This window comes from Oryctolagus cuniculus, chromosome 7, assembly GCF_964237555.1.
Source record: "Oryctolagus cuniculus chromosome 7, mOryCun1.1, whole genome shotgun sequence".
Lineage (NCBI taxonomy): Eukaryota > Metazoa > Chordata > Mammalia > Lagomorpha > Leporidae > Oryctolagus > Oryctolagus cuniculus.
Window position 1 is genome coordinate 36,131,123 of NC_091438.1, and position 20,752 is coordinate 36,151,874.

Genomic DNA, 20,752 nt, shown 5'->3' on the forward strand with positions numbered 1-20,752 from the left:
TGACAACCAAAACTGTCTCCAGACATTGCCAAATGCTCCTTGGTAAGCAAAAGCTTTAGTTGAACGTTATTATAAACAGCAAGATAAAGCCAAAGTCAGAGGTTCATTGAAAAAAATTCTATGACTACAACCTCACAGAGCATCAATTTGTTTTTGTGCACTGCCCCAAAGTTTTTCCTGTTTGATCTCTTCCCAATGGAATATCTCCTCAAGATACAAATCACACTCCAGAGACAAGAAGATAATTTTATTTTACTGTCCAATTATTTTCTTATAAAATCTCAATATTTGATAAAATAAAACAAACTTTTAGTACCATAGAAACCCTATTGCATGTACAACATAATATTACTATATACAACTTCAAAAATAAATGCTTCCAGCTCCAAGTAAAGTGATGCTGGACATCCTGACTATAGTTACGGTGTAGGAAATTTCCTGGGTGACCAATGGTTTCCTTGGCTTGGAAAAAAATTATACAGCTGAAAATATAAATAAGACTTTCAGTGAGCTGAGAATCATAAAAATGCTATCTGAAGTCCAGTCATGGAAAGCTCAGGATGTTTGTGTTGTAAGATTTCAACAAGAAAAATGAAACTGTATATTGCAATTTCAGACTTCCAACAGACGTCCTGTAGGTTCACAGTTGGTCTATCAAAAATAAAAGGTTTTCCTCTTGTGATGGCACTTGGTGTCTGGTTCATATACCATTTTTCACCAGCTCATGGACTCCATTCTCATCGATGATTAAAGGTGCATGGAATTCTTTATCTGCCACATAACTTTCTAGTCCCTAAAAAAAAAGATTGAAGCAAAACAGAGAAAAACTTGTGGGTGCTTGCCAAGCAATGTTAGACTTGCTGTAATTTGCTTACCAAAAGTTGGATTGAGATGAAGAATTTAAAAGTCAAGTCACTTACCATACTTTTTAAACTGAGCTTATTTATGGAAACAAAATACATAACATCACCAAAATTATTTTCATCATTATCTCCAAAGTTATTAAGATAATGTTCACTCTTCCTGTAATCAACACCCAGTAGAGTTAACAGCAAGATGGCTGTTTCTTATACTACAATTAAGCAGGATCAGCAAGAATTTCCAGGAAAAAATATATTCTAATTATAATAGTAGAGAACCCTAAATCCAGGTTTTAAAAGTAAGCATACAAAGTACATGAAGAAACTAAACTAGACTCCTTGAAAGAAAAATCACATTGCTTTAAAAGGTGCCAGCTGATTTATCTATAAAACAGGACTGAATATGCATTTTTAAAGCCCATTGCATTTCAATAGATAAGTAAAACAGGTTAAACATTATAGACTTCTGTTACAGGCAACCAATGCACTTATGGGATAGATGCAAAGTTGCAACAGGAATTCTCAAAGAGCAGAAATCAGGACAAGCGCAGCTTCCCAGCTCCTTCCCAGGGGGAGCTCCTCAGCGCACGGCCACCAGAAGACCCCACAGCTTAAGAGCAACTCAGCATCACAGACTCCTACTTTTAAAAGAAAAGGAGGGGAAAGCAAAGGAAACTTACTTCTCCAGCATAGGAGATGAGAGGAGAGATTTCACACTGGATTGGTACATCATTGGCATCCTTCAACCTAAGAAAAAAACCAAGTAAGTGTTAAAGATTCAGCCTCCTATGTTACTTGCCAGAGTGAAAGTGCAGACAGACCATCTGAGAAGCTTGCAGATGACAAATTCTGCTAGTTCAACAAATGGGATAGATCCTGCCATAATGATCACTAAACTTTTCAAGTTAAAATGAAATTCTTATGGTCAGAGAGACACTATTTAGGACAAATGCCAATAATTGCTAGTAGCTCTGTACAGCATTTCACCAACAGTTACACACTATCCCTGTATGTATCTCTGATTTTTTTAGTATTTCCAAGTTCCAGTCTGATAAAGAAGCGACTCTGTGTTGAATATAAACTATTTGACAGGCCCACTGCTAGATATTTTGAATCTTTCATTTCTTCATTTTAACCCTCACCACAACCTTGCAAGCACTAACATTGACAAACATTGTAAAGGCTGCACTTCAAAATATAGTAGCTATGTGGCTACTTCAATCTGAATAACTTTTAAAAATTAATTAAAAATCAAAAACTCAGTTTCTCAGTCATAATGATTACATTTCAAGCATTCTCAGTAGCCACTGGCTACTGACGATCAGTGTGGATTGCACAGGTACGGAACATTGCCTTCACTGCAGAGAGCTCTCTTAGCACTGCTCTACAGAGCAGGACAGGTATTTCCCAGTACCTGGTTTTCCTGTTCAAATCAAGTCTCTTAGATTAGTTGAGCTGATTTATTCACTTTGCTTCAGAGAACTTCTCTGTTACATTTTTAAAGAGCTAAGGCAGAATGCAACCAAGCAAAGAAAGGGCACAGTCACCAATCTGCTTCTTCAGGTCACAATCTAACATTGACAGCCCTTGGCAATCCTGAATTTCTTGTGTATAACCATTAGAAATCTGCATGACTTGCCACTTTAAAAATCTTATCAATAGGATACAGGACACACAAAAATTTCATCTCTTGTAACCTCAAACCAAGGCTCTTCCCTCCTTTCCCAAGTATGAAATCTCAAATTTTGGTGGAGTCAATAAAATCAGAGGGCTTCTACAACTGGGTACAAGCCAACCTTTCTCTAAACAGAAACACTGAGCTGGACTTCAAGGCACTCTCTTACTCCAGTTTACCCATCCTGCTACTTTTCCACTCAAACCAAGACAGCTGCACTCTTTGGATTATTCCAAGTCAATTTCAACTATGGTCCTTTGATAAAAATCACATGCATCCTCCAAGAGGCACCTCAAGCCCTAACTTTCTCTTGACCACTGCACCTCATAGCTATTGCTACCATTCATTTATATAAAAATAAGTTTTCTCCCAAAATAAATATTGTCTACACTACATATTTAGCACACAATCACAAACTATCTGATAATGTCCTAAACTTTCATGTAAGCTCATCTTGCATCTCCCAGTAGTCTATAAGAAATGACTCATTTCTCTTGTATAAGGTACTACAGCAACTAAGATACTAACAGCACTTGCAGGTCTGTGATCAGTCCTATTTGTTGGATGAATAAACGAACCATGAGGGCAGATGGATGACAGATTAATGCAGAGAAAAAAGAAGGCTCAGACTGGGAACACATCTACCCAAACATGTACCAGATTCTATCACAACAGCTCAAGACATCCTGTCTAGACCTTCTGGGGCAACTCAAGAGTCACACAGAAAACGAAGCTTCACCCCACTGATAAGATGCAGATAGCCTGGTTCCACCTAAACCTGTAAAAGATTCAGTGTACCAAGTTCAGAGACGGTTTTGAGTCTAAGAAACACTCACACACCACTGCCTGAATGTAACTTGCATTCTAGTACCACGAAAATCAACAAAATAAACAAAGGTGGATGCTCTGAAGGAGGGAAGACAATTTTGAAAACTCAAAATACCATTTCCGGGGGGGAAGCCATTGTAACCCATGAGTCGTACTTTGGAAATTTATATTCATTAAATAAAAGATAAAAAAAAAAAAAAAAAAAAAAAAAAAACCATTTCCCATCCAGCTCTCTGCTATGGCCTGGGAAAGCAGTAGAAGATGGCCCAACTCCTTGGGTCCCTGCATCCACATGGGAGACCCTAAAGAAGCTCCTGGCTCCTGGCTCCTGGCTTTGGATTGGCGCATTTGGATGGCCCATTGCGGCCATCTGGGGAGTGAACCAGTGGATGGAAGACCTTTCTCTGTCTCTACCTCTCTCTGTAACTCTGTCTTTCAAATAAACAAAATAAATCTTAAAAAATAAAATGATGCATGAGGCAGGAAATGGCAGAGGGCTCTGCACCCTCATCACTACGGCATGAGGGACAATAGTCATCTCTGGGCCCTAGAATAAACTACCCAGACCTTCAAGTCCATGCCCTTGTCTACAAGGCCACTCCCAGAAACACTGACACTCACAGGCCTTGTCTCTGTGTGGAAAGATGAATGACATGGACTAGCAAACTCATGGATGGAACTGATACCAATGCTGCTCTCTGAGATCCCCTCCAGCTCCAGATCCTTCGCTCTGTACACACATCCCAGATTATCTTAAAAACTTAAAATTCAAACCAGACCTAATGACTTCTCAAATGTAACAAGAATATCAAGCTAACTCTTTCACTATAAGGATTTAGAACTCTGTCAGTACCCAGATGAGAGAGGATATGTGCTACTTCTAGGTAAAAAGGACCTACCCTTGAGACAAAAGGATACTTTCCTTAAAAACAAGATAATACTTAACCGAAATCAATACACAATGGCCAAAAATAAGAGCTAGCAGAGTGAGAAAAGAAATAAAGAGAAAATTTTCTCCATATTACGAAAAATTGGGCCGGTGTTGCAGCATAACAGGTTAAGCCAACACCTGTGACACAGGCATCCCATATGAGCACTGGTTCAAGTCCCAGCTGTTCTACTTCCCTCCAGCTCCCTGCTAATGCACTCGGGAAAAGCAACTGATGGCCCAAGTCCCTAGGCCCCTGCACCCATGAGAGACCCGGATGAAGTTCCTGGCTCCTGACTTCAGCCCGCCTAACCCTCACCATTATGGTCATTTCGGGAGTGAACTGGCAGATAGAAAATCTCTCTCTCTTTCTCTCTCTCTCTCTCTCCCCCCCTTCCGCTTTCTCTCCCTCCCTCCCTCCCTCTCCTCTCTGTGCAACTCTGCCTTCCAAACGAATAAATAAATCTTTAGGAGGAAAAAAAAAAATACAGAGGCTTCAAAAGGCTCAAGGAAAATCCTCACCATCCTGTAATTCTATTTTCCATCAATTTTTGAAGGCCCTTTATACGCCAGGAGCAGTAGGCCTTTATTCTGAGAGCATATATCCCATTCAGTAAGACATGGCTGCAGAATGGTTTCTCTCAGCTTATGTTCACATCAAAAAGCCTGTTAGGAACCCAATTTGTTCTCCTGCCCAGCAGCCTGCTCAGGACCTGATCAATCACCTGTAAATTTGCACCTGTGGGTGCAACCAACACCTATGGGATCTGATTCTTTAGTAAAGCTCGCTCCCCATTTCCAGCATGCACTGAGATCCGAGTTAGCGTCATCCAGACAAAGGCCTGCCACCAACGAAGCAGCGCACCCCCACCAAAGCTTCAACCATCCTCCCTCCAGACCCCCAGAAAGGCAGAGCTCTACACTACAATGCTGTTAGTACGGAGGGAAGCACAGCCCCATCACCATGCACTGTCAACAGGCTGGTATATTTACTTGTGATGGACATCAGCTGTGATGGTCTCTGACCTTCCATTTGTAGAACTGCTATGTGGGAATAAATAAGCATTAATGGGAATGGAAACAAATCAAACAATAACAATGAAGCGGAGTTGCAAAATATACTTGAGTATGTATTTATGGTACTTACGGTAAATCATAAATGTGACACAAGAAACCTGAAGTGGTTAAAAAAAAAATGGCCAAGATGAAGAATGAGAACAATGTGGCATGCCACAGAGAAAGCTTGTTGTAAGACAGAGCCTGAAAGCAGCCTTGGGCTGGGAGACAGCAGCTGCCACTGCTCCTGCTTGTAAAAACAGTGATAGAAAAGTAAATTCTGGCCGGCACCGCAGCTCACTAGGCTAATCCTCCACCTGCAGCGCCGGCACACCGGGTTCTAGTCCCGGTTGGGGTGCCGGATTCTGTCCCGGTTGCCCCTCTTCCAGGCCAGCTCTCTGCTGTGGCCCGGGAGTGCAGTGGAGAATGGCCCAGGTCTTTGGGCCCTGCACCCGCATGGGAGACCAGGAGAAGCACCTGGCTCCTGGTGGCCATTTAGGGGATAAACCAAGGGAAGGAAGATCTTTCTCCCTGTCTCTCTCTCTTACTGTCTAACTCTGCCTGTCAAAAAAATTTAAAAAAAAAAAAAAAAGGAAAGTAAATTCTAAGACCCAGAATTCTGATATTTATTGAGGCACTCTGGTGCTCATGTGCATTTTCTCCCTTAGCTGTGTAAATTAGAGAGCAAAATGCTTTTCATTTAAGTGCAGAACCACCAAATGATTCAGAAGGGGAAATTTGAGAGGTCAATAAAGATTTTAAGGCTGGCGCCACGGCTCACTAGCCTAATCCTCCGCCTGCGGCGCCAGCACACCAGGTTCTAGTCCCGGTCGGGGCGCCAGATTCTGTTCCGGTTGCTCCTCTTCCAAGCCAGCTCTCTGCTGTGGCCTTGGAGTGCAGTGGAGGATGGCCCAAGTGCTTGGGCCCTGCACCAGCATGGGAGACCAGGAGAAGCACCTGGCTCCTGGCTTAGGATCAGCGCGGTGCACCGGCCGCAGTGCACCGGCCACAGCCGCCATTGGAGGGTGAACCAACGGCAAAAGGAAGACCTTTCTCTCTTTCTCTCTCTCTCTCTCACTGTCCACTCTGCCTGTCAAATAAATAAAGATTTTAAAATAAAATACAAGATTTAGCTTAAAAATGCTTTCTCTCAGCTTCAAGTATGCCCATTTGTAACTTCTTAAACACCCAAAACAAGAATGGGAAAGAAGAGGGAGGAGGAAGAAAAGCGGGAGGATAGGTGGGAGGGAGGTAGAGCGAAAGAATCATCATGTTCCCAAATCTGCATGAAGTTGTTAAAAAAAAAAAAGCCCAAAACATTTCTAACGCCTGAGCATCAGTGAAAGTCAGTGCACTCACTTCCCTTGCGGGCACCTTCCTCAGTGGCCTGAAAGTACCCCGGTGAGAACTGCCAGGGCCTTCATCTCCTGAGTAGCCTGCAGGCGGGGGAGGGGCCTCCTGACGCATCTCACAGATCTCACTTAGAGTGAGGCCACGGGTATACGGGCAGTAACAACCCCTGCTCTGTGGCTGAGGGTTGCCTTGTGCTACAGTGTGCTACTGATGGGCTTTAACCATGAGGCACACCAAAAGAATTCTCTTCCAACCATTCTTTGGGAAGAGTCATTTACTGACATAGCGGAGATGTTTGAAAGTAAAGCCAAGTGGGCAAAAATTATTGTTATTTCTCATCAGGAACTGCGCACATACCAACACAAACCTAGGAATATACCAGAGAGGAAAAGGAGTCCAAGAGGCAGGAAGCAAGAAAGCAGTCATACACAAAGAGAAGACAGCGGCTCACCGGGGAATCGCGGGCAGGCGGGAGCCGTTTTCGTCTATGAAGTGGCCCCCTGCGTTGAGGACCCAGCAGTGATGAAGGGACATCAGCGCATGCCTTGCAGTGGTAGGGTTGTCCTTCCCGTTCTGACTGTCCGCATTCTTTAGCGGGGAAAACTCGTCTTCCCGTACAACTTCATACACCACAAACTTCCTAGAGCGAAAACACACAAAGACGTCTTTCTTAGGAAATAAAACTGTGTACACAGCTTCTGACTTCACTCTACAGCTATTCAGTAACAGGCTTTCTTAATCCAATCCCAAATGAAAGCTGTCTAAAATAATGCTCATCCCTGAGTCAAAGAAAGTTGGAATATTCTTCTGTGCAAAATGAGAAATCATTTCCAGAAATGATTTCTAGAAATATTAATGCACAAAGATCACACTGGTATTTGGTCTGGAGGGGAAAGGCAGGCAAAAATGTTGCATTAGAAATGTTCATGGGGGCCGGCGCCGCGGCAACTAGGCTAATCCTCCGCCTAGCGGCGCCGGCACACCGGGTTCTAGTCCCGGTCGGGGCGCCGGATTCTGTCCCGGTTGCCCCTCTTCCAGGCCAGCTCTCTGCTGTGGCCAGGGAGTGCAGTGGAGGATGGCCCAAAATGCTTGGGCCCTGCACCCCATGGGAGACCAGAAGCACCTGGCTCCTGGCTTCGGATCAGCGCCGTGCGCCAGCCGCAGAACGCCAGCCGCGGCGGCCATTGGAGGGTGAACCAACGGCAAAGGAAGACCTTTCTCTCTGTCTCTCTCTCTCACTGTCCACTCTGCCTGTCAAAAAAATAAAAAATAAAATAAAATAAAATAAAGAAATGTTCATGGGGAGATTACTCATATAGATCATTTTTCTACAGCACTTTCATATTGAGCAATTCTGAGACACGTATCTCAGTATCCAATGTGATCATTATAGAAACCTATATTTATATAATCTAAAACATATTCACTGAAACATTGACTCATAGGCCAGTAAGAATATATCCAACACAAAAAATGGGTCACTTCTTTACCTCGATCTGGTCAGTCTCTCAGCCAAAATAAATTAATAACTTTGCAGGACAGTCAAATAATAGACTAGTGGATAAAAAAAGAATGACCCTTAAGCCGCTCAAACATACCCTGGGTGGAGGTTTTATGCAAAATGCCATAGCTAAGATACTCGTATATACTATCAAATGTTTCCTAAAAATAGTTTCCTGCCTAAGAGTAAAAAGCTGTCTTCCAAAACGTATATTTAATCTTACTAGTGCTATTCAAAGCATACTTTGCAAACTGGAAGATGTCAAAGACAAATTTTTCCATCTTTATTCCATTTGGTTTGTCTGGCTTAATTAATTGCCCTTGGGAATCCACATATGGAATCTTCTTTTGAGCCACATGATGCTGCAACTGAGGTTCATAAACACTGAGAAATAGGAAAAAAAGATATAATTACTTTCCAGACTCAAAATGCCAGGAAATCTGACTACAGTCAGAAGCAAATGCATCAACAGTCAGCACTAGGATTTTAAAAGTAGAGAATATTTAAGCTCATATTTCAGTATTATATAGATTTCCTCCACTCATGACCTTGTATTTTTAAAAGATAACTGATTAACGCATTACAAAATACACACACAGAAGGCTCACACACCAATGTCTCTCACGATTTCCACATCTTCTATAAAAAGTTCTACTCTTTACCCTAACTTCCCTAGCTGAGAGCCTTCCAAGAGAGGAAGGAAATAATGAACATTAAAAGTTACTACTAGGTGGCTGGCGCCGCGGCTCACTAGGCTAATCCTCCACCTGTGACGCCGATACCCTGGATTCTAATCCTGGTCGGGGCGCCGGATTCTGTCCCGGTTGCCCCTCTTCCAGGCCAGCTCTCTGCTGTGGCCCGGGAGGGCAGTGGAGGATGGCCCAAGTGCTTGGGCCCTGCACCCCATGGGAGACCAGGAGAAGCACCTGGCTCCTGGCTTCGGATCGGCGCAGCAGGCTGGCCGTAGCAGCCATCTGGGGAGTGAACCAAGGGAAGGAAGACCTTTCTCTCTGTCTCTGTCTCTCTCACTAACTCTGCCTGTCAAAAAAAAAAAAAAAAAAAAGAAAAAAAGTTACTACTAGGGGCCTCTGCCTGTGGTGCCAGCATCCCATATGGACACTCATTGAGGTCCCAGCTACTCCACTTCTGATCCAGCTTTCTGCTGTGACCTTGGAAGACAGTGAGAGGTGGCCCAAGGGCTTGGGCCCCTACACTCATGTGGGAGACCAGGAGGAGGCTCCTGGCTTCTGGCTCAGCTCCAGCTGTTGCAGCCATTTAGGGAGTGAACCAGTAGATAGAAGACCTTTCTCTCTGTCTCCCTCTCTCTGTAAGTCCACCTCTCAAATAAATAAATAAAAATCCTTAAAAAACAAAAAATTACTACCAATGTAAAGAATACAAGTACAAACACCAAAATAGAATGGAAAACATCTTAGAACTGGAATTGATATTCTAAATAAAGCTTATCAACATTTAAAAAGGTAGTCATCTTGAATGTCTAAAGCTGTCAACTGAATCAGATAGTGAGAATGTGAAATAAAACAGCTTTCATTTTATCCTTTGTGGCTGATTTTTTCATGTAAGTCTCTGAGTTTTTTCTTTACTTTTTAACATACTGCATCCTAAATGCTAGTTGGGAACCAACTGAATTAAAATTGCTTAGGCAGTATTATAAAAATATAGATGCCCTGAGTCTACCTGCAGAAATTCTGATTCAGTTGGTGGCAGGGACCCAGGTAGCTGACCCATCACCTGCTGTCTTCAAGGAAGGATATGCTTTAAAAGGAAGCTGGATCAGATATAGGGGTGATAAATGAACCCAGGCACTTTGATGTCTGATATGGGCATTCTAGGTGGTGTTAAACTGCTACTCCTAATGCTCACTCCCATCTATATTTTTAAAAAGCTCCCAATTATACTAGAGTTTTTTCTTACTCTTTGCTTCAACAGAACCTAGCATGCAGCTAGGGGGATGGAGGGTGAGAAGAAAAGGGAGAAATGCTTTGGATTCTTGTTAATGCACTGGGGAATGGCACCTACTAATTCCAACTCTATGATCTCACTAAAAGCAATCACAACAGGAGATAAAATTCCATCTGAAAAGTGATCCTGGGGTGAGAACTTGGCACAGCGGTTAAGACACCACTTGGACACTGCATCCCCTGTCAGAATGTCTGGGTTTGAGACCTAGCTATGCTTCCAATGCCAGCTTCCTGATAATGCACACCCTGGGAGACAGCAGGTGACAGCCCAAATGCACGAGTGTCTGCCAACTTGAGGAAGACCCAAATTGAGCCCTGGGCTCTTTCTTTGGCTTAGGCCAACTCAGCCCCAGCTATTGCCAGAATTTTGAGGAGTGAACTAGTGAACAGAAGATCTCTCTCTCTCTCTCTCTCTCTCTCTCTCTGCCCATCTCTGCCTCTAGGTTTTCAAATAAATAAATGAATATTTTAGGCCGGCGCCACGGCTCACTAGGCTAATCCTCTGCCTAGCGGCGCCGGCACACCGGGTTCTAGTCCCGGTTGGGGCGCCGGATTCTGTCCCGGTTGCCCCTCTTCCAGACCAGCTCTCTGCTGTGGCTAGGGAGTGCAGTGGAGGATGGCCCAGGCGCTTGGGCCCTGCACCCCATGGGAGACCAGGAAAAGCACCTGGCTCCCGGCTCCTGGCTCCTGCCATCGGATCAGCGCGGTGCGCCGGTCGCAGCGCGCCGGCCGCGGCGGCCATTGGAGGGTGAACCAACGGCAAAGGAAGACCTTTCTCTCTGTCTCTCTCTCTCACTGTCCACTCTGCCTGTCAAAAAAAAAAATAATAATAATAATAATTAAAATAAATAAATAAATAAATATTTTTCAAAAGAAAAGAAAAATGGTCCTTTGAAGAAGCATCAGTCTGTGATTTTTGAAGAACTGTTATAATTGCACTATTTAGATGAAGATGCCTGGTAAAACAAATGTTTCCAAGAAGTCTCAGCAGTTAAAAAGAAATCCAAAAAGAAAAATTGATGATGAAGAAGTAAAGTTGCCAGAGAAAGAGGTTAGAAAAACAGTAAAAAGAAATAAAAATCATACAAAACGTCTGTCTTCTGAAGGGCAAACAAATCTAAAACGGGTAAAGATAAGTTCCACCAAGAGAAAAACTTGGCAGCCTCTTTCAAGGAGTACCAGAGAGCATTTGCAAACTATGATGGAATCAGTAATAATAACAATTTTGAGTAATAGTATTAAAGACAAAGAACAAATTCAATATCATCTCAACTGTCTGAAGAAAAGGTTGCTACAACTGTATGAAACTCTCAAAGCCCCTTCCAAAAAGCTAAAAGATTTAACTAATGTGTCAAGTCTACTGAATATGGAAAGAGCACAAGAAAGAGTTAATGAAGATGGTCTGACATTACTACAGGAAGAAATAGATAAACTAGTGGAGACCACAGAGTTGATGACTGGGAAAATTCAGAGCCTAAAGAACAAAATACGGATTCTGGCAAGTGAGGTGGAAGAGGAGGAGCAGAAGATGCTTCAAATGAGTAGTAGCGGGGTACTCTCTCTTCCACAGCTTTCTCAGAACAGTCTGAAAGCACCCACACTTCAGAAAGAAATTTTGACACTAATTCCAAACCAGGATGCTCTCCTAAAGGACTTAGATGTTCTTCATACTTCATCCGAGGTGAAAAACATGTTAATCTTCATCGAAGAAGCCTATAAGAAACTAGATGCCTCTTGAAGAATTTTTTTATATTGTTCCATATTAAATTTTTACTTTTGAATTTGTAGTTGTTAACATATACTGATATTATAAGCACTGAAGCTTGTTATTTCCTAATATGCACTTTAAAATTAACTTCTGGAAGCAAGTGTTTGACTTGGTGGTTAAGACCATTGTGCCCCACATTGTAGTGCCTACGTTCAGCTACCTTCTAGCTACAGCTTCCTGGAGTTCTATCTCTAGTTTTTCATGTGCAGATTTTGGGAATCATTCATGATGGCTCAAGTAACTGAGTCCCTGCAGCCCACATGGGAGACCTAGATTGTGTTCCTGACCCCAGAGTTTGGCCCGAACCCATCCCTGACTGTTGTGGACATTTGGGAAGTAAGTCAATCAATCCATCCATCTATCTTCATCTTAATTAAATAACATTTTAAAAATAAATTAAAAAATAAAATTAGTCTCTGTAGTTCTATCATTAATATCTAATATAGTCCTGAACTTTTTTCATCAATTGCTAATCTAATAAGTCAGTATTTATATTGCTATATCTTTAATTATTTGCCTAAAACTGTAAACTAAAAATAGTTATGATCTTTTTGTTTGGAATTCATTTATTGGTTACCACAGAGAACTTAGGATAATATAATTTAATATATGTAAAGTGTTTATGTGGTACCTAATGAATAAACCATAAGTATTTGCTATCACTCATTCTATAGCTGCAGTTTCTTTCTGGTCAACTGGAACATGAGAAACCCTCAAATGCCTGCACTATGTTTCCTAATTCCTTAGTCTTTATGCAGAGTTAAGGTTTGTTGGGTATTTTTAACTTCAAAGGTAGCATCAACATTTTATTTACTTTTTTGGTTGGTTAGTGAATAGATATTGGATGTTTGTTTTCTGCTGCTTTCAATGCATGTTTTCACTTAAGAAAATTATTAAAAAAGAATCTATGCACATTTATCCACTTAAAACAAAAACCCTTGTCTGTCATTATGATAATAAAGTTATACACATAAATACAAAAAAAAAAAAAAAAAGAAAAATGGTCCTTAGAAAAGACAATGAATTCTGTGAGTGAAGGACTTATAGAGTGTCTATCTAAGTTGCAAGTGGCCTAGTTTCTGATTAACAGTGAAAACAACTTCATAAGGCCCCCATCTTAGCCATACTTGACAACATCTTTCAGAAACGGTACAGTGAAGAAATGGTTGGCAATGTTCCCCGCATTGAACATCAGTCGTCCATCTGAGCTTCGTTTCTGAGCTGTTGCTAGGGAGATCTCACTATATTCCACGACCTGGTATACTCCATCCACTCGGCAAACCACTCCAACAGGTTCTGTAGGGTTTGTTTTCTCTACAACCTGCCACCGAAAAAAAAAAAAGATAAAAGTAGAGGAAGAAATTTAACTAAATGCTTCTTTGCAGCACTGTCAAATGCCACATTTATGATTTTGCTTACAATGTCTTCAAGGTATTAAGGACAAAGCAGTTTTTAACTTTAGACAACCAATTATCCATCTTCATATTCTTAGACAGAATACTTCCCTCCCTACTGATCACCTAACCAAACTGTAGGATAGGAATTCCATCATACACATGTAGCCCACAGGAATCACATTCTATTAGAACTAAGTGAAGTCCACATTCTCCAAATATTTTGTTATTTATCCTTAACTATATTCACCTTTTTGAGAATAAATGAAATAAAATTTCTCTGGGATTCATAAGACAAAAGCTGTCTTATTTTACACTGCCCAAATCAAGACTTCATTTGAAAACAGGTTTTCAAGGCCAGCGCTGTACTGTAGCAGACAAAGCCAACACCTGCAGTGCTGACATCCCATATGGGCACTGGTTCGAGTCCCGGCTGCTCCGCTTCTGATCCAGCTCTCTGCTGTGGCCTGGGAAAGCAGCTGAAGATGGCCCAGCTCCTTGGGCCCCTGCATCCACGTGGGAGACCCAGAAGAAGCTCCTGGTTCCTGGATTCAGATTGGCCCAGCTCTGACCACTGCGGCCATTTAGGGAGTGAACCATCGGATGGAAGTCCAATCTCTCTCTCTCTCTCTCTCTCTCTCTCTCTCTCTCTCCTCTGTCTCTGCTTCTATGTAACTCTGCCTTTCAAATAACAAATAAATAAATCTTTTTTTTTTAAAGAAAATTTGATTTCTTGAATTTTCATTCATAAATACACACTTTCCTGATTTTTCAGGAACCTTGCTAAAAATAAAGGAGTTAAGGCAGGTCACTGGGCTCCTACTCCAACATCAGAGAGACTTGCTCATATTTATCTAACTTGCACACTAATTTTTTTTTTAAATAAAAGATTCTATGCCTCAAAAAGTTTGAGAACTAGTGTTTTGATGATTTATCGATGGCTCTGGGCTGGTGGGGGAGTTGAAAGAAATTAAAAAGAAAAAGAGTATGTAATTTAAAAAACTCTATTAGACTGACTATTAAGAAGAAAACTATTAAAGAACTGTATGCAATGCACTACCAGAAAATCCAGGTTCAGATGAGATGAATATCCACCTAGACTAGACTCAGCCAATACAAATATTTGAAGATATTGGTTTGTCTGTCTTGCCTAAACAACAATCCAGAATGCTTCAGTGTGTTTATCAAAATCTGTCCCCAATATCAAGTCTTTCCAAAGTATACATGAAATTTTACCAATAAAGTTAAAACTTGTTCAGCAACTGAATTCTTAAAATAAACACAGCCAGCAGTCCCTTCCAGACAACCAGAGCCACTACTGAGAACTTCATTTACACAGCAATTAGAGTCACAGGCATCGAGTCTAGTTCAGTGAGACAGGGCTACTGGATACATAAACTGCTGTGTAGTTTCACTGTTTGCCACCCTGAAAGGAGCACAGTATTCAATGAAAAGAAACTTTCTACCAAGGAAATGGATTAAACTAGAGGGAACCATTATACAGCAAAATGATTTAAACCAATCATAAGCTTATTTGCAATTCTTGTCTATCCAGCCATCACCACCTCTCCACATAATCTAGGGTGGGTATCTGACTATGCAGGGAATTTTGGAATGTGTTCCTCTAATTTGCATTTTTAAGGCACAGAAGGTTTACTTTGCAAGCACCTCTATATGCCCCTACTCACAACCAGCCATGAAAAGTAAAACTAACTAAATTCACATTTTATAGTTCCCAAGTGTTAACATGCCAGTCAAAGGTCTACTTCCATGACAGTGTTAACCTCCAAATATTATAAAAGTCAAAATTACAGAAGAAAGCATTCACAAACTGTGTAAAATTTAAAGCTACTTTATATCATATAGAAAAAGATATATAGTATAAAATTAAGAAATTTTCTGAATATTCCATAAGTTAAATCTAGACAGCAAGTCCAAAATATACCTTTCTTTCAAAGTTATTATACCTTCTTTACAAAATGATCTTCAATTAACAATGGCTCCTACCCTCTAAGCTATGTACTCTTGCAAATTACCCGGCTCTTCAACTCATTTTTTTGTTTGTTTCATTTATTTTATTTGAAAGGCAGAGTTACAGACAGGCAGAGGGAGAGAGAGAGAGAGAGAGAGAGAGTCTTCCTTCCGCTGGTTCACTCCCCAGATGGCCGCAATGGCCAGAGTTGCGCCGAAGACAGGAATCAGGAGCTTCTTCTGGGTCTCCCATGTGGGTGCAGGGGCCCAAGGACTTGGGCCGTCTTCTATTGCTTTCCCAGGCCATAGCAGAGAGCTGGATCAGAAGTGGAGCAGCCGGGACTTGAACCGGCACCCATATAGGATGCTGGCACTGCAGGCAGTGGCTTTACCCACCATGCCACAGCGCCGGCCCCTCTTCAACTTTCTCAAGGTCCCTACTCCATAAAAAAATACTTAATGCATCCAGATAAGGGTTTGTTACAGGAGTACTGCAAAGAACGCTACTGCGTGGGGCCTGCGCTATGGTGCAGCAGGTTAAGCTGCTCTCTATCACACCAGCATCCCATATGGGCACCTGAGTCCCAGCTGTTCCAGTTCCGATCCAGCTCCCTGCTAATATGTCTGGGAAAGCAGCAGAAGATGGCCCAAGTGCCTGGACCCCTGCACCTACGTGGGAGACCTGGATGAAGGTCCTGTCTCCTGGCTTCGGCCTGGCCCAGTACTGGTTGTGGCCATTCTGGGGAGTGAATCAGCAGGTGGAAGATCTCTCTCTGTCTCCCTTGCTCACTGGAACTCTGACTTTCAAATCAATAAATCTTAAAAAAAAAAAAAAAAAATGCTGCTACTACTACACTATGGTTCATTCCTTAATTAATGTGGGGTTTTTTTGTTATTTATTTTCTTTTTTGAGATTTATTTATTTATTTGAAAGGTAGAGTTACAGAGAGAGAGAGAGAGTCTTCTATCCACTTGTTCACTCCCAAAATGGCTGCGCCGGAGCTGCACTGATCCGGAGCCAGGAGCCAGGAGCTTCTTCCAGGTCTCCCATGTGGGTGCAGAGGCCCAAGGACTTGGGAATGTTTTTAGATATATATTTTAATATCTTGATTTTATTTTTAAAAGGGGGAGGGCAGAAATCTAAGATTTCTAAAACTTTTTGAAATATGCCAATCCAGTCATACTTTGGTTCCATCTGAGTACGTATTTATTCTTTCACTGGGTGGCTATTACAACACCACAACTGGTACACCAGACATGGGACTAACCAGTGAGTGTACAAGTCAGACTGACAAGTTAGACTGAGTCAGGATCTATGCCAGGGGGCCCATCTCAGGATGAGTGACACACCTTGAGCCTGGGACTTACAAACTATTGGAACCCAGGGTGCTAATTTCTGGGATCTTGGAGGTCCCTTCTAGGATCATAGACTTAAAGCTGTTTCTGCAGTTTATAGCAGTAAAACTCAAAGTCCTATTTTAGAAGAGTGACACCAAGAGGAACAAAGTTAGAAATGCACTTTTTTGCTTTTTCAAAACTTAGTACCTCCTTACAACCCAATCAATACACTTTTTTTAATATAATGTAGGAGCTATTTAAAATAGATTACAGTTACTCGAAGAGTACTGGAATAAAGATCTTAAATAAACAGAACTCTTATTTTCAGAATCAGGAGAAATTTTCTTAGGTCTATCAAATCAATCTCTCAAAACTTACATTGATACACTTAAGATTTCAGCTTCTGGACCTAACTTTGCATTACACTTATAGATTAATTTTGAGAGAAGTGACATCTTCAACCAAGACCATAATGTCACTTAAGGCAGATCTTCTTTTAAAATCAAAGTATTTCAAATTTATATGAAGTCTAATTGTTTTTATCAAAAGCCTACATATTTTCTACTTCTGGCACAACAGGTCTTCCTTTTGCATCAAAATTATAAAATTAAAGGGTGAGTATTGGACCTCGCAGTTAAGATACTCGTTAGGATACTCTGTTCCACCTAAGATTACCTGGGCTCAACTCCTGGCTCCAGACTCCAGATCCCTACCAGTGTGGATCCTGGGAGGCAGCAGTGATGGGTTAAGCAGTTGAGTTCTCGCCACCCACATGGGAGACCTGGATTGAGTTCCCAGGTCCTGGAGGCTGTCACCAACAACTCTTGTGGGCATTTGAGGACTGGATCAGAGAATGAAAATTCTATCTCTGTCTCTCAAACAAAATTTTAAAAACACATGTATGTACAATTATTCAAAATCTTATAACATTCTCATGGCTTCGTTTTTTATTTATTTTGTGATCCATTAAAAATTGATTTTGACATGAGCTTTGTGGGAGAGGGTCATTCTTCATTTCTAGTCTCTTCCATCACTTATTTTTTCCTCTATTTCAAATGCCATATTTTCATAACAGTACATCTTTTTTTCTTAAAGATTTATTTATTCATTTGAAAGAGTTCCAGAGAGGCAGAGGCACAGAGAGATCTTCCATTTGCTGATTTACTTCCCAAATGGCTGCAACTACTGCTGGCCTGATCCAAAGCCAGGAGCCATGAGTTCTTCCCGGTCTCCCACGTGGGTGCAGGGGCCCAAACACTTGGACTATCTTCTACTGCTTTCCCAGGTCATTAGCAGAGAGTTGGATCAGAAGTGGAACAGCCAGTTATTGAACCAGCACCCATATGGGATGCCAGCACTGCAGGCGGTGGCTTTACACATTATGGCACTGTGCCGGCCCCTATATGGTACATTCTTACTATGCAAGGATTTGTTTCTGACTGTTCTATTATATTTCCACTAATCTGTCATTCTATTCTGGTTCCAGTACCACACTCCTGTCACATTTTACTTACAATTCATTTTAATATCTAATCATCTCCAACCCCATTTTTCATCATCATCCTTTATCATCTTCCTTTTTTAATATTTTCCTGGACATCCATGTTTATTCTAAACGTTACATTTTTGTCAAAACTCTGCAAAACAGTCTCTTTGCGATTTTGACTGGGATTAATATACTCCATTTGATACAAATGGATACTTTTACAGACTTCTAGGAAAGTAATATTTATATCAATATTTTTAAGTATTACAAAATACTTTTAAGTTCTTGCATGTTTCCTACTTTATTCTTAGCTACGCTATATATTTTGTTTGCTCCCAAAAAGGCATGCCTCCTAAAACTGTCACCTATGCAAAGGAAGAACTGTTCAAAAGAACAATGCCAAGGGTAGAGTCTTGAAAACCTCCATCCAACTTAATACCCATACGTCTTTGGTCATTCCAGAAATTATTAATTTTCTTAATTGTCCTTATTGCCAGCCTGTATATTATCATCCACAAGGACATCATTAGTTAGTTTGCCAGAGGCCTCACTGAGGTCCAAATATTCTATTTCTACCATATTTCTCTTAGTAACTTTGTTATAGGAAAAAAAATGGGTTAATTTCAGTGAACACAATTTGATACTAATGAATTCATCCCAGGCCTGCTGATAATCAAGCACTTTACCAGGAACTTACAAATCACCCTCATGTATTATAAATGCTTCCTTGTGATTAAAAAGCATACATTATTTCTAGAATGAAGTGCGGCATGGGGCCGGCACTGTGGCGCAGTGGGTCAATCCTCCACCTGCGGCACCGGCATCCCATATGGGCACTGATTCTAGTCCTGGCTGCTCCTCTTCTGATCCAGCTCTCTGCTGTGGCCTGGGAAAGCAGGGCTTGGGCCCCTGCACCCATGTCGGAGACCCGGAAGAAGCTCCTGACTCTGGCTTCAAATCAGCTTAGCTCCGGCCATTTGGAGAGTGAACCATTGGATGGAAGACCTTTCTCTCTGTCTCTCCTTCTCACTGTCTGTAACTCTACCTCTCAAATAAATAAAATCTTCAAAAAAAAAAATTAAGTGTTGCCAACCTAAGAAAAAAAGTGGATGTGGGATAATTTAGTTACTTTAGAGATGAATGGCCCTAAAATACTCAAATCATCTTAATAAATCTAATTTACTGCTGGCACATACACATTAACAGAGAAAGACCTTTTAAGGCCTCACTACAACAGAGAAAGACATTACCTTTGCTCCACAGTCTGCTCCTTTCTGAATGCAAAACCCAATGAACCGTGGGTCAGCCACTTTTACTAGTATGTTGTCAACACAATAGACATGGATGCTCCAAATGCCTCTTTGCTCCATGTCTTCTACAATATTCTGGGCTGCAAGAGCCCGATAAAGACCACCATTCCCATCTGGAAAATCAAACAGCCCATCAGTAGCACACCAAAACCCATTACAGTAGTGACCCAAAGATTGTTTAATGTTTCCAAACTAAGGTGAAGATCTCTGAAAAAGTTTCTTTTTACAGAATAACAACAACAAAAATTCCTGAATATCCATTAGAAAAGATTCAGGTGTCAAAAGAATATACTTGACTTTGAAGGTTATATAGCCAAATACAATTACTAACGTAAGACAGGCAACACTAAAGATGATATTTTTTTTAACTCATACCTTTTGGATGTCATTGTAAAACATAAAATCCTTTATGCTTTATCAGGTAACAGTTATTTCAAAATGTTTCAAGTTTAGTAACACAGGCATGATTCAACTTAGTTCTTTATTTACAACCACTTCAAAATAATTTTACCCATCTCAAAAATAAAAATCCATGAGGATTTTAAAACAAATAATTTTTAAGGAACCAGGTTTATATGAAGACCTATGGTGATTTAGGCTAAATATAAGCAAAAACTTCTCTCCTCATCTATTTTCAATGCTGCTTTAATGTGTTTCTTCCATCAACAACCTTTGTGACACCTTAAATGATGATGAAAAATTAAACAAAAATGTTTCACAAAATACAGCTAAGAACAGTAAATTCTCCCACTAATTAAAGAGTTCAAAGAAAAATTAAAGAAATCAAGGTGAAATAAAAATCTATTCTCTAAACAGCTCCATCATGAATATTGCTATTTATTTCTCCTCAGCCTTTCTTCTAAATACAGACACATAGACAGATTTATTTTTCAGTTAAAATCATATTTGCTAAAGAAAGATGTCCTTTTATCTGAAGGGAGGAGAGAATTTCCATTTTGCTTATGGTCTCGTCTAAATATTGATGGAGACTATGGACTCAAAAGACTTCCATAGCCTTGGAAGCTCATGTCAAGAGCCTCAGGTGATCACTGACGTCATACATAAGAGTGTTAATTGTTAAATTAACAACAGGACTCACTGTACACTTACTCCCCATGTAGGACCTCTATCCTCAATGTTTGTACTATGAGAATTAACTGTAAAATTTGTTCTCAAACAGTTTTTATATTTGTTTATATGTGTGCAAATTGTTGAAATCTTTATTTATTATAGAGTTGGTCTTCTGTGTATAAAGTTAATTGAAAATAAATCCTAATGGCGAATGGGACTGGGACTGGGAAT

At 40.8% G+C, this 20,752-nt stretch overlaps 2 protein-coding genes across 7 annotated transcripts in view; one reads left to right on the forward strand and one right to left on the reverse strand.

Annotated features, from left to right (window-relative positions):
• Positions 1–232: 232 nt before the first annotated feature.
• UAP1 (UDP-N-acetylglucosamine pyrophosphorylase 1) overlaps positions 233–20,752 on the reverse strand; it is a 41,314-nt gene continuing 20,794 nt past the window's right edge. For 2 of the 6 annotated variants that reach the window (XM_002715958.5, XM_070077437.1), the window contains exons 5-11: positions 19,391–19,563; positions 13,079–13,272; positions 8,445–8,585; positions 7,152–7,340; positions 5,285–5,332; positions 1,541–1,607; positions 233–793 (exon numbers count right to left, since the gene is read on the reverse strand). In XM_002715958.5, the coding sequence (XP_002716004.1) occupies positions 701–793; positions 1,541–1,607; positions 5,285–5,332; positions 7,152–7,340; positions 8,445–8,585; positions 13,079–13,272; positions 19,391–19,563 (905 nt within the window). In that variant the 3' untranslated portion in view covers positions 233–700. Of the gene's footprint in view, positions 794–1,540; positions 1,608–5,284; positions 5,336–7,151; positions 7,341–8,444; positions 8,586–13,078; positions 13,273–19,390; positions 19,564–20,752 lie in introns of all 6 variants that reach the window. The other 4 variants (XM_008264157.4, XM_008264158.4, XM_002715959.5 and 1 more) reach the window with 2 other exon arrangements.
• Positions 11,081–12,617, forward strand: LOC138850509 (centromere protein Q-like). Its single transcript, XM_070077439.1, has one exon. It carries the CDS (start codon positions 11,130–11,132, stop codon positions 11,919–11,921), a length of 792 nt encoding a protein of 263 aa, XP_069933540.1. The 5' UTR covers positions 11,081–11,129; the 3' UTR covers positions 11,922–12,617.